Source organism: Podarcis muralis, chromosome 14 (assembly GCF_964188315.1).
Source record: "Podarcis muralis chromosome 14, rPodMur119.hap1.1, whole genome shotgun sequence".
In the NCBI taxonomy this organism is placed as follows: domain Eukaryota; kingdom Metazoa; phylum Chordata; class Lepidosauria; order Squamata; family Lacertidae; genus Podarcis; species Podarcis muralis.
The window spans coordinates 473,641-487,536 of record NC_135668.1 but is presented as its reverse complement, the minus strand read 5'-3'; the positions used below and the strand labels follow the sequence as shown (position 1 = coordinate 487,536).

The window sequence follows — 13,896 nt, the reverse complement described above, 5'->3', positions numbered from 1 at the left end:
TTCAGAGTGGTTTAACAATTGATCCCTCTTCCCTAGGGAACTTTGGGAATTGCAGTTCCGTGAAGGGAATAGGGATTCTCCTAACAACTCTCAGCACCCTTAACAAACTAAAGCTCCCAGGATTCCTTTGCGGGGGGGGGGGGCGGGGGGCGGAGCTGTGCCTGTGGCATCATAGCACTTTAAATGTATGGGGCAGTTGGGACCTGTTTGCCTCTCATTGACTTTGAGCCTGAACCACATCTAGCTTGTTATTTTTCTCAACTGGGATGGAAGCAGGTTTGGGGAGAAATTCATCAGAATCCAGTGTTTCATAAGAACTGACAGGATAGATTAGGATTGAGACTAATGTTGTGTGTACACCCGTGGTGGGAACATGAGTGTGGCCAAGATTTTTGTTGGGGGAGGGGGCAGAACCGATGTGATTGGTCAGTTAGTTAAGCATTTCTATTGTTTTACTTGATCTAGGGTGGGTAGTACTCATACCAATGAAGCTTCATGTGATGGGAAAGGAGATTCTGATTAAACCTCAGGAAGAACTTTCTGACAGTAAGAGCTGTTGGACAGAGATTTTAGAGTTGGAAGGAACCTTAAAGGTCAACAAGACTCCATGCAGGAATCTTTTCAGTGTAGCATCCCTGGCCACATCCATACCATACATCTAAAAGCACATTTAACAGTAATGCCCGTTGTTTAAAGAATCCTGGGAACTTTAGCTTCCCCACCACAGAGCAACAATTCCCAGCACCCTTAGCAAGCTACAGTTTCTGGGATTCTTTAAAGGTGTGGTGTTTTTGGTCTGGTGTGGAGATGCCCCTAAAGGGTAAAGGTGAAGGAACCCTTGACCGTGCCCCTAGCCTCTATTTAAACACACCCAGCAAAGGAGAGCCTTTCCAAAATGGCCCGTTCCATTGGGAAACAGCTTTGTTAGGAAGAATCTCCTAATGTTTAGCCAAAATCTTATTTCTTACTATTCCCACCCATTGGTTCTGATTCTGCCCTCTGGAAGAACAAGCACAAGTCTGCTCCATCTTCTCTGGTGGCCTTTTGGCTCTTTGAAGGCAGCCATCATATTTTCCTTCAGCTTGTCTTCTCCAGGCCAAAACATGACCAGCTCCTTCATCTCTTCTTCACAGGACCTTTTTGCCTAAGGAGGCCTTACCCACAGCCCATGTCTGAAGCACAATTAAAGCATATGACTTCCCCAAAGAATCCTGGCAGCTGCAGCTTGTTATGGATGCTGGGAATCATAGCTTTGTGAGGGGCAAACTACAATTCCCAGGATTATTGGGGGAAAGCCATGTACTTTAAATGGAGAGTATGGATGCAACCCTCAATCACATGACACAGTACCCTAGTCAGAGTTTTGTGGGACAGCTTGTTCCTGTGTTACCCACTCAAGAAAACCCAGAAATTTTGTGATAAACCATATCCATAACTGGGTAGGGAACCACTGTAGGACAGCCAAAATATAACTACAGCCTAATATAGATGCAAAGGGACGCGGGTGGCGCTGTGGGTAAAAGCCTCAGTGCCTAGGACTTGCTGATCAAAAGGTCGGCGGTTCGAATCCCCGTGGCGGGGTGCGCTCCCGTTGCTCGGTCCCAGCGCCTGCCAACCTAGCAGTTCGAAAGCACCCCCGGGTGCAAGTAGATAAATAGGGACCGCTTACTGGCGGGAAGGTAAACGGCGTTCCCGTGAGCTGCGCTGGCTCGCCAGATGCAGCTTTGTCACGCTGGCCACGTGACCCAGAAGTGTCTCCGGACAGCGCTGGCCCCCGGCCTCTTAAGTGAGATGGGCGCACAACCCTAGAGTCGGACACGACTGGCCCGTACGGGCATGGGTACCTTTACCTTTTTAATATAGATGCAAAGCTATGCCATTGCATTAAATGGTTAATAAAACATAATAAAATTTGGCTCACTTAAATTTGGTGGGACACTTAAAAGCACGAGGAAGCTGTGCACTAAGCTATAGGTAGAATGTTATAGTGCCACAAAAAGTGAAAGGACTAGAAAGCTGATTTTAAAAAAATGAAACTGGAATATTCAAGGATGGGCCTGGAATCTTCAAGAAGGAACCAGGTCTCTCATCCAACAGAGTCCTAGAACAAAACGCATCACAGTTCCCTCCCTCCTCCTGGAATGTTAATTGGCAGGAGGGGAAACCCAAGAGCACAGTGGGGTCATGTGCCATATGCCATGTTTGTTTCAGAACATGTGACTGGAGCAGAGAGGAGCAGATGGTGCTTCGGCAGCTGCTTATGATTCTTAGCTTCACCCCCAAGAGGGCTGTTGAAGTGAAGGCACAGCCACACCATACATCTGAAGCACTCTTATGCGACTTTAACTGCCAGGCTTCCCTCCCATTCCCACTAAAGAATCCTGGGGACTGTAGCTTGTGAAGGGCAGAGAGTTGCTAGGAAGTACAGTTCCTAGTACCCTGAACAAGCAAGAAACAATAGCTGTTTCAGAAGTGGTATCTCTGAGTACTTTAAATGCATTTTGTGGATGGGACCTAAGTGTGCATGGGCATTTCTGTAGACGTGCCCCACTTGAGGGAAAGTTGTGCCTGATTAAATCATTGAGAATAGGGCTAGCGCAAGTGATGTCCCTTGCATTCCACACACTGGTCAACTGGACTAGCAATTAAATCTTAAAACTGGGAGCTTGTCTAGCACTTTAGCAGTCATGCAGAATCCTGGGAGCTGTACTTTGTTAAAGATGCTAAGAACTGAAAGTTTGTGAGGTCAGTACCCTTACAAACTACAGTTCCCAGGATTCTTTGGGGGAAGCCATGACTGCTCAAGCACTATAGGAGTGCTTTAAATGTATGGTGTGGGTATGACTTGGGAAAACACCCATGTCCTCTGGCATAACTGAGGCTTAGGGGCATGCCTGGCAAGCCTTATGGCACAGACTGCTCTGTCCTCCAACTCCTCGCCGCCACATCCTGCCTTCTATGATCTGCCACCTGAGTCAGGACTAACTCAGTCTGCCTTACGGTAGGCTTGGCTCCAGCTCAGAAGCTCAAGGCATGGAGAAACAGGAAAGAAAGGGTGGCTGCCTGCCTTTCCTAGCAACCTGGTTTTCAAAACCATGTGGACTCTTGTCCCATGAAAGCTGATGCAATTGTAAATTTTTGCAACCATTAAGAGATGGCAAGAGTGTGTTTATTTATGGAAGCGATGAAAAGCGGCAGCTGTCTGAATATGACCCTTGGATGAATGGAAAAACCCACACAGGACTACAATTGGTTTCAACTCGCTTGTGGAGACTATCAGAGGTCACAAAGAAAAAGGAAAAATATGTGAAGCATCAGCAACAAGATGATTGGATCCCTTTCGGAACCTGAAATATGGGTACCCCCAACAAAAAAAATTAAAATTTGGCTTTGTAATTTGTAATTAATGTGATTTGATTTGATTGGTCTGTTAATAAAAATTATTTTTTTAATAAACACCATTAAGGTGTCACCAAACTTTTCCCTGTGCTGTTGCTGCTGCTTTGTCTCTTAAACTACAGCGGAGTAGGGGGGAGAAAGTCATTTTTGGATATTGATTGTCTTGTCCCATGGTTGTTCCCTGTTGTTGTTTTTAATCACATGTATTTGGGGCGACAGCATAATCCCACCCCTGCCTCTAGGGCTGCCAGGCCAGGATATCTCAGTGGCTAAACCTGAGACCTAGGGATGGCCCTGGTGATGTCACAAGTGCAGCCCAGTGCTCCCTCACACCACTGATCCCTGGAGATGGAGGTTGTACATTGACAATAAAGGTACAGTGGTACCCCGCAAGACGAATGCCTCGCAAGACGGAAAACCTGCAAGACGAAAGGGTTTTCTGTTTCGGAGGCGCTTCGCAAGACGAATTTCCCTATGGGCTTGCTTCGCAAGACGAAAGCCCATAGGGAAATCTCCAGGGACCTGTTTTAAATTGCTGGCGGTCGGGAGCAAAGACTTTCGCCCACAGCCGGCCTTCAGAAGAGGTCCTGGACCTCTTCTGAAGGCCGGCGGGGGGCAAAAGTCTTTGCTCTCCCCCGCCTGCCTTCCCGGGACAGCGGAGACTTCTCCGCTGCCCCGGGCGATCTTAAAATGCTGGCGGGCGGGAGCGAAGCGTTCGCTGCCGACCCCCAGCATTTTAAAATCTCCCCGGGACAGCAGAGAAGTCCCGCCCCGCTCGGGATGGCGGCGCAGAGCTGTCAGCCGTGCCGGGATCAGCGCAGCTCTGCGCGGCCATCGGGAGCCGGGGGCAAAGCCCGCCCCGCTCCAGATGGCCGCGCAAAGCTGCCTGCAGTCCCGGGACTGCAGGCAGATCTGCGCCACCATCCCGAGCGGGGCGCTAAGTCCCGCCCCGCTCGGGATGGCGGCGCAGAGCTGTCTGCCATCCCGGGATCAGCGCAGCTCTGCGCGGCCATCGGGAGCCGGGGGCGAAGCCCGCCCCGCTACAGATGGCCGCGCAAAGCTGCCTGCAGTCCCGGGACTGCAGGCAGATCTGCGCCACCATCCCGAGCGGGGCGCTAAGTCCCGCCCCGCTCTGGATGCCAGCGCAGAGCTGTCTGCCGTCCCGGGACTGCAGGCAGATCTGCGCCACCATCCCGAGCGGGGCGCTAAGTCCCGCCCCGCTCGGGATGGCGGCGCAGAGCTGTCTGCCGTCCCGGGATCAGCGCAGCTCTGCGCGGCCATCGGGAGCCGGGGCGAAGCCCGCCCCGCTCCCGATGGCCGCGCAAAGCTGCCTGCAGTCCCGGGACTGCAGGCAGATCTGCGCCACCATCCCGAGCGGGGCGCTAAGTCCCGCCCCGCTCGGGATGGCGGCCCAGAGCTGTCTGCCATCCCGGGATCAGCGCAGCTCTGCGCGGCCATCGGGAGCCGGGGGCGAAGCCCGCCCCGCTACAGATGGCCGCGCAAAGCTGCCTGCAGTCCCGGGACTGCAGGCAGATCTGTGCCGCCATCCCGAGCGGGGCGCTAAGTCCCGCCCCGCTCTGGATGCCAGCGCAGAGCTGTCTGCCGTCCCGGGACTGCAGGCAGATCTGTGCCGCCATCCCGAGCGGGGCGCTAAGTCCCGCCCCGCTCGGGATGGCGGCCCAGAGCTGTCTGCCATCCCGGGATCAGCGCAGCTCTGCGCGGCCATCGGGAGCCGGGGGCGAAGCCCGCCCCGCTACAGATGGCCGCGCAAAGCTGCCTGCAGTCCCGGGACTGCAGGCAGATCTGTGCCGCCATCCCGAGCGGGGCGCTAAGTCCCGCCCCGCTCTGGATGCCGGCGCAGAGCTGTCTGCCATCCCGGGATCAGCGCAGCTCTGCGCGGCCATCGGGAGCCGGGGGCGAAGCCCGCCCCGCTACAGATGGCTGCGCAAAGCTGCCTGCAGTCCCGGGACTGCAGGCAGATCTGTGCCGCCATCCCGAGCGGGGCGCTAACATTTTTTTCAAAAAGCACTCTCATCCCAATTATTCTGTGACACCTTCACGCTCTGAAAAACAGGATTCTGAAATCTGCATAAATTAGATAAATGTGTATGCTTTCTCTTGTTTTGCATAATTTATCTGGCAGCACTTAGTATTCTGCATAATTTATTTGAGCTTTTGCTAGTCACGAGGAGGAGCTATGTGAGCACACTGAAGCTCCACTCATGAATCCTTGGAAACCGCAGTTGGTTCCTCTTTTGGGTTCTAAGATTTCCATATACTTTCAAGCACATTGTTGCATTGATAAGAACTTTAAAACTGCTTTTAAAAAACAACAGAGGAAAGCTTTGATTGTTAAGAGGAGAATCTGCAATTTTCTATTCTCCCTTGAAAAATGTACAGCCTTGTTAGGGTCTCACTTATTTCATTCCAGGAGACTTCCCTGCCATTGAGCCAACATCTTTGAGGAAAACCAAGTCTGGAGAATCAGGAAAGAATTTGACCTGTGCAGGAAGGGCTTCCTTGAATCTCAGGGACTGTATCATATATAAATCAGGCAACAGGAGGAGGCAGAGGAGGAGAAAGAGGTGAGATAATCTTTAGGAAACCATGCAGCCCATGGCGCTCCACCTCAAGACAGGCTATTTTGTCCCTCGCTCCAGTCCTCAGACCCAGTACTGACTGTTTTTTAAGGCTGTGTTGGGTGTCCTACAATATTGGAGCAGTTCTGGATCCTGCTGGCCTCCTGGCCCTATCCCCTTTGAGTTGGGTCCTGCTCCTTTGGCCTCCAGTGTGTTGACCATTGTCAAAGGGATGCCTTGGTTGGGGTCAGTCTTCCGGAAAGTCTCCTGGTCAACCAATGTACCATTTTTGTATTTGGGGTGTGTGCCTTGGACATTGTGCTTACCAGTCTTGTTCCGTTTGTGGAGGTAGAACAGTAAGGGCAGGATCAAAGCCAGAAGCAGAAGGATGAGGCAGATGGGGAGAATGATGCTGAACATATTGGCTTCAATGAAACTAAGGAGTGTGCTCCTTTCCGTAGGAAATGCACTGGTAACTGTTATGTGCCCAGCCCATGCTGTTGGACGAACATGTGTCTCACTGGAGTTATACTCAGTGTTTTCTGGCTCTGGGCGCCTAGTTGTCAACATCTGCAGAGAAGGGGTTATGCTTTGGGTTGTGGGGTTTTGGCCCCCTTCTTGGAAATCAGGCACTTTGAGCAGTTTCACTCCATAGGCTGTTGAGGAATTGAAGGCCTCAGTGATGTATGCCATTGATTCCACAGCAGGGGGCACCCCATCAGCCACCAACTCAAACAGAAAGCTGTCCTGCTGGAGGTTTTCCTGAGAGTCTTCTCTTTCCCATATCTCCACCCCAACTAGCCCTCCCTCAAGATCCTGCTGGGTGAAGGCATCAGTGGAGACGGGCTGGTTCCTTTTGTCTCTCGAGAGTTTCACAAAATGGCTCCCTTGGGGTGCTCGGAGGATTTTGAAGGCTGGGATGCTCTTGGTCCTGCTGCCCAGTTCACTTGCGTCAAGGATGTCGGTGTTGAGCTGGACGGTGGCTCCTCTTGGCCAAAGGATATCCTGTTGGGTTTTGACCAAGGCCTTGACCATTACATTCACAATGCCTGAAATGTTGACATCTCCTGCTGTGGCAAGGAACTGGAATTCATCTTTGGGGGAGATGAAGTCAGTGAAAGTAAATGTCACTTCTCCATTGTCCACTTGGCTCTGTGAAAAGTCCCTCACGGGCTTTTGTTTGACATTGACCTGACCAAACTCTGGGTCCCTGATGAGTCTATAGATGGTATTTTGCTGCTCTTGGCCTGAGGCCCCCAGAAGGTGCTTGCGAGACAGGAAGGCCATGTTGACACTCTGTGGTATCTCCAGCGGGATTTGATTTGTTGCCCAGGTGGTTGCTGGAAGAACTATGATTTCCAAAGAAGTTAAGATGGGTGGATTGTGTCCATCGGAGATAGCAAGGTGTAAGACTCCAGAAGAGTCCGTTCCATTGGCGATGAACCTCAAGTGCCCTGCGTTGATGTCTGCTTGAGTAAACTGGGTAATTGGCACCTGCGTAGCATGGATATTGACTACAAAGCCACTGGATAACCCAGAAAGGATCTTGTACTTGATTTCTTCAGGAAAACTATCAGGATCCATGGTGTTCAGTTGTTCCTGAGAAAGCATTGCAGGGGAACCCTGGAGGACCTGCAGAACCTGGCCTTGGGTGAGCAACACGGGTGGCATTTCATTTCTGTCACTCACTGTGATGTTGAACATCCCAGAAATGACAGGCTCCTCCCCTTCTTGTGGGGCCTGAATAGATCTCTCTGTGCTGGGCCGGAGCCAGGCTTTAAAGCTGAAATGATCACCCAGGGTGCTGGGTCCATGGTGGGCATATTCCAAGTCACCTGCAGCAAGATCAGACTGGAGGAAGTAGGGATGCTTTTTATCAACTGGTCCATCGGCAACGGACAGGGTCCCATGGCTGGGTAGCTCCGTCACCAGAAATATCACATCATACGATGCTCTTCTGGAGGCAGGTTCTTTAGCAAGAAGGTTAGAAGCATCTAGTAATGAGATGTTGACCACTGCACTTTGAGCTTCTGAAACAGTGAGGCCTGGGAGACAGTGGGAGAAAAAAGAAAAAAAAAGAAAAAAGCATGATTACAGAAAGGTTGCAGCTCATCTGGAAAGTAAAATCAAGAGAACAATAAGAACATCAGAAGGGCTTGCTGGATCAGGCCAATGGCCCATCTAGTCCAGCATCCTGTTCTCACCATGTGGGCTTCTGTTCTCTGAGAATTCAAAGGATTTATTTCTAGCAAATGCCCCCTCATCTCCCTAGATTTTACTAGAACTTAGTCATCTTTATGCACAGGGACATCACAGCACATGCCTTTCCTAGGAAGGAGCAAACTTTTCCTTCACAACAGCTCTCTTTGCTGTGATATCTGCTTTGCAGGGGGTTGGACTAGATAGCCCTCTGGGTCCCTTCTAACTCTACAATTTGATGATTCTATGTGTGTTTTGGCATCTTGACTCTCCTTTTACCTTTGTTTCTCCACAGAGTGGAGCTGTGAGGACAGCTGATGTTGAAGGAGACCAACACACCAAGTACATACAGGTTTGAGATCATGGAGGGAGAAGAAATTCGGAAGTGGAAAGTGTCCTCAAGAATCCAGAAAGGTTCCTGTGGCATTTCATGCTGATATGATATTACCCCAGCATCCACCTGATTGGATATGTGTAAGAAGGAAACTGGGTTAGGCACTCTGTGAAAGCAAACCAATAATGTCTTTGTATTTATTTTGAAGAACATACATTTTAATAACACACTGGGAAAAATGAAAACCTGAACCAAAACCAAAATAAAAATGCACACACACAAATAATGTATTTGGGTAGTTTCAGTCACACTCCCTGCAAAACATGATTATTATTATTGGTGTTGTGGGGTAATAACATTTTATAAAAATATTTGTTTTTATAAATATTTGTTGTTTTATAAACATGTTGTTGCCCTTGAGGTCTTTCTAACCTTCCCTTAAAGGTAGGAGGTTAGTAAGAATTTCAGATAATAGTATCTCTTACTGGAGTCTTTTAAGATATGAAATAATTTTTTGCCACTTAATTGAAAATGAATCTTTGTTTGTCCTCAAGTATACCTTGATTTTTGAGTTTTTTCCTGCAGTAGCTGTAGACCAGTCAACCCATACTGTCCATGTGGACAATAGCCAGACTCAGTTTACTCAGTAAACATTGCTTCCTGTGTTTCTATTCAAAATCAAGATATGATACCATGAGGGACATCAAGAAAGAAGCGGCTAAGACTTCTACCTCGTCTTGGGTGAAGTTGCTCAGCTGCCCTCTGTCCTCCCACTTCTGGCTGTTCACCAATTTGCCAAAGCCTGGAGGCTGTTCTATGATGTAAGAGAGCGACTGGGCTTCTGCCTCATCATTGGTCACTGCTTTCAGGTTCTGGCTCCTGATTGGCTGAAGAGAGCCTGGGAAAGAAATGGTTAGGAGGAGCTGAGCATCTGAAGGTGGTGTAGTAAAAGCTTCACCCACAGTTTCACTCCTAAAGAAACAAGAAAATTGTTCCCCCAAAGTTTTGAGAGGTTGTGTGATATTCTTTAGCATTGCTGGAGGTGGGACTCGAGGATCATTGGGGTCCGTTCCAACTGTACAATTCTATGATTCTGTGTAAATTATGGAAATTTTACAGCAAAATTTGTGCACATTAAAATGCTGGTGAATTCTCACAGTGACTTTAAAAAAATGCAGTCTGAGGTGGGGAAGTGGAGAGGTGAGCTTAAGTTTAGAAAAAAAATGAGAAACTGAGAGAAACACAAATCAACAGATTAGCTCTATCCATGCTCCCATGTAGTTGCCTTGCAGATAACTTACCCGGACACACGACCAGATCTCTCTTGCTCTCCAGAGTGATAACCAGTTTCTTTTTGGCCCTCACAGCAAAGAAGTGCCCGGGAGACATGTTCTCCCCATCAGACAAGTCAAAGGAAAAGCCTCCATCCAGGGACCCTGTAGAATGAAGCCCAGGATGTCAGGGTCTGGGAGAAGACATTCCTGCACTTACTTGGTGGTGGAGAGCTGCAGCACATACTTTGCCTTCAGAAAGTCTCAGGTTTAGTCCCTGGCATCATCAGGTAGTGGAGGGGAAGACTCCTCTCTATAGGCCCAGAGAGCAAGTGCTAGTCAGTGTTGATAGTCCTGAGCTAAGATAGACCAACGGTCTGATGAGGTATAAGAGAGCTTCCAATGTCCCCATGCCCTAATTTCCCCATCCACCTAGCTGGCTTTCCCTCCTTCTGCTGCATACCTTCATGGATGAACTGAACAAGCTGGCTGTTGATCTGGGCCTGTGTGAACCGTTGGACCGAGGTGGTAGGTGATGGCTTCAACACAACCTTTCCATTGATAGGTGTCCTGATGGAATAAATGACTTCCTCTGGAGGGCTGTCTTCATCTTCACTGCTGAGGTGTTCAGGAGTTATCGCTGCTGTGCCACCCTCTTGCATCTGGCAGGAAGGGTCCAGAAATCAATGGAATGGATTGCCAAAGAGCCATTCTCCTCATTGTTGAGAACCTGTTCCGCATTCCACCACCACTAGAGGGGTTGTCATAAGAACATGAGAACCTTCTGGATCAGGCCAAAAGCCCAGCTAGTCCAACAACCTGTTCTCACTGTGGCCAACCAGATGCCTATGGGAAACCTGCAAGTAGGACCCGAGCACAAGAGCTCTCTCCCCACTTGTGGTTTCCAGCAACTGGCATTCACATACAGTGGTACCTCGGGTTAAGTACTTAATTCGTTCTGAATTCCGTTCTTAACCTGAAACTGTTCTTAACCTGAAGCACCACTTTAGCTAATGGGGCCTCCTGCTGCCGTCGCACCGCCACTGCACGATTTCTGTTCTCATCCTGAAGCAAAGTTCTTAACCCGAGGTACTATTTCTGGGTTAGCGGAGTCTGTAACCTGAAACGTCTGTAACCCGAGGTACCACTGTACCCCGCAAGTGTCCTGAAAAAAGGGAACATCCTGTTTTTCCCCTCAAGAGCATGGTGGCTATTTTGGGTATTGTGATCTCTTGTGATTTTGTGCTGAGATCTCATCCAGCCAAAAATGCTTTTTTTAAAGGCCATGATATTGTGGAGTGTGGGATGTGAAACACAAGAGCAGTTAAGTACAACATCACTAGAGTGGACATAAAAGGGGATGTCTGGACCAGCCAGTCGGAACTTCCTGTTTCTCCTGCAGGACAGACTTCCTCTGCATATGACTAGAGGTGGGCGTGACCTCACCTGCCCAGGTAACAAAAGAACAGGACTGGTCCGCCATCTCTCTCTCTCTCTCTGACCACATTCGTCGAAGAAGCAACATCTGCTTAGCCTAAGATGCTTGCAGCCAAGAGAGGACAAAGGAACTGTCTTCTTATGGGATAGTTTCCAGGTGTATATTACTTTTCTAACTTAAGTCTGCCTTCTGGGATCCAATTGTGAACAGAATGTGTGAGTAAACTCTTTTTTTTTTTTTTTTTTGCTTTTATCGAAGACTGTGTCATGCCTATCTTTTTATGAGGGACTAAAGGGGAAATTATGGGACGCGGGTGGCGCTGTGGGTAAAACCTCAGTGCCTAGGACTTGCTGATTGTAAGGTCGGCGGTTCGAATCCCCGCGGCGGGGTGAGATCCCGTCGTTCGGTCCTAGCTCCTGCCCACCTAGCAGTTCGAAAGCACCCCTAAGTGCAAGTAGATAAATAGGTACTGCTTTATAGCGGGAAGGTAAACGGCGTTTCCGTGTGCGGCACTGGTGCTGGCTCGCCAGTGCAGCTTAGTCACACTGGCCACGTGACCCGGAAGTGTCTTCGGACGGCGCCGGCTCCCGGCCTCTTGAGCGAGATGAGCGCGCAACCCTAGAGTCTGGCAAGACTGGCCCGTATGGGCAGGGGTACCTTTACCTTTTTAAAGGGGAAATTACCCAAAGGAAAACTTATTATAGGCTTGCTTTAGTGAACCTAAGCAAACGCATCTGCTGTGCAAGTTTAAAAAGGGGAATGTTACTCTGCTAAATTGTAGAACTTGTTAAAACAAGTTGGAAAGGATATAATCAAACAATATATCCTCTCCTGCATCCCTGAACATTCCCACATGGAGCACTGCAAAACGTGAGAGCATGGCCCTGAGAAAAGTATGTCTGTTAAGCTCTGTGATCTTGTGCCGGTCTCATGACTCGCACGGGAATATGGACAGGAAGATGCACATTCTGGTTTTTAGACGCAGCATGTTGAAGGGAATGCATTCAGAGGCAGAGTAGCCCTTGATAGCCTTGTCCTCCATGAATTTGCTGGCCTATTTAGGCCCATTGACCCATTTGGATTTTCAAGCAAGTGACGTGGAGGGCATCCCCTCCGGTCACTTTTTTCCAGCCTCTGCAAGATCTGCTACCCCAGCTGCCCTGAGATACAGAAAGAGAAAACACACAGATTACTTTTCCAAAAGACTGGGGTAAAACATTGAGTATAATTAATGCCTGGATGACATCTGTGAGTCAGATCCTCCAGGGAAGCCAGGGAACCATTGTCATCCTAAGGGTCTCACTCCCTCAGACGAGGTAAGAGCATCCCGCTTCACTGCTTGAGGTGAAACGGAAAGTGCCGCTTTGTGCTCTGCCCCATCTACTGGTGACTTGGGGAAATCAGCTTGCAGAAATCAGGTGAGAATTTGCCCCAAACAGATGCGGTATTTCCCCAAATTGGCACTGATGGCAGAGGCAGTGGGGCGGTAGGAGGCAACTGTGGGTGTGCTGCTGGAGGGGACTTCTAATGCCTGAAGCAGTGGTCTCCTCCTACCAAATGTCTGGGCCAGCAGTGGGCAGGGCATGAGGCAAAAGTGAGCAGGCAAAAGATGTAGCACTTGCTTTGTGCATTTGGGTGCGTTCTGGCCCCACAAAAGTCAGAGGTTTCAAGGACACATTTCTAGCCAGGAGGGGAGAGGGCTGCTCTTGTGCTCAAGTCCTGCTTGCGAGCTTCCCATGGGGGCCTCTGGTGAGAACAGGATGGCAGGCTAGATGGGCCATTGGCCCATAGTGCTTGAAGAGGGAGCACCGAAAAGCCAGCAAGGGAATTGAAGAATCCCAAGGGCTAGGCTGAGAGGCCTGGAAGGCCACATTTGGCCCCAGGCCCGAGGCTCCCCACCTCTACTCTTGGGCTTGCACTGAAGAGGCTTCTAGTCCTGCACTTGGCTCACAGGCCACTTTGATCCCATTGTGCCTCTCTCAACAACAAAGCAGTGTTGCCTAGCAGCTATAGTGTTGGATTTGGACTGAGGAGATCTAGGTTCACAGCCCTGTTCAGCCAGAAAGCTCACTAGGTGATGCTGGGCCATTCTCCATATCTTAGCTCAACCTAACTCACAGGGTTGGTCTGAAGCTAGGCAAGTGAGGAACAAGAGCATTGCCTTGGACTCATTAGAGCAAGCATAGACAGTCCTTTCCCTTTCCCCCTGAGAGCCACATGCAGTGTGGTTGGGGGCTTCGCTTCATGGCACTGGGGGTAGTTGGTGGTGGGAGGGACCTGAGGTGAAGGCCAACAACAGAGTCACACACACATAGTCATTCTCTCTCTCTCTCTCTCTCTCTCTCTCTCTCTCTCTCTCTCACGCACACACACACACACTTGAACAAAAACACATGTGTACTAGGCCACCTGTATGGGTTGCATTGCTGAGGGTCATGCCCGTTGTAGCAATTTTAAAGTGCTGTGCTAGATGCTGCATGATATTTTTAATTATATTTTTATTGATTCTTTTGTTTCTTGTATTTTATTGCATTACAATTTGCATTTCATGCAATTCAAATTTTCATGAAATATAATGCAACATAAGAAGCAATAAGAATAAAAATGGAGATCCATATGACTGTTCCAGCCGACGTGCCGTGGGCCACCGGAATGAAGTGCCATGCACAACTGGTG

The 13,896-nt window shown here is 49.4% G+C and overlaps 2 protein-coding genes across 3 annotated transcripts in view; one reads left to right on the top strand and one right to left on the bottom strand.

The window, feature by feature from the left end:
- Positions 1–8,593, top strand: part of SNX33 (sorting nexin 33) — a 132,891-nt gene extending 124,298 nt beyond the window's left edge. The window contains exon 2 of the mRNA XM_028705959.2: positions 8,473–8,593. Within this exon, the coding sequence (XP_028561792.1) occupies positions 8,473–8,495 (23 nt within the window). The 3' untranslated portion in view covers positions 8,496–8,593. The remainder of the gene's footprint in view (positions 1–8,472) is intronic.
- CSPG4 (chondroitin sulfate proteoglycan 4) overlaps positions 5,546–13,896 on the bottom strand; it is a 100,240-nt gene continuing 91,889 nt past the window's right edge. For both annotated transcript variants that reach the window (XM_028705950.2, XM_028705951.2), the window contains 5 exons: positions 10,246–10,444; positions 9,813–9,947; positions 9,243–9,409; positions 8,457–8,637; positions 5,546–8,023 (listed from right to left, as the gene is read on the bottom strand). In XM_028705950.2, coding sequence (XP_028561783.2) covers positions 6,063–8,023; positions 8,457–8,637; positions 9,243–9,409; positions 9,813–9,947; positions 10,246–10,444 — 2,643 coding nt within the window. In that variant the 3' untranslated portion in view covers positions 5,546–6,062. The remainder of the gene's footprint in view (positions 8,024–8,456; positions 8,638–9,242; positions 9,410–9,812; positions 9,948–10,245; positions 10,445–13,896) is intronic.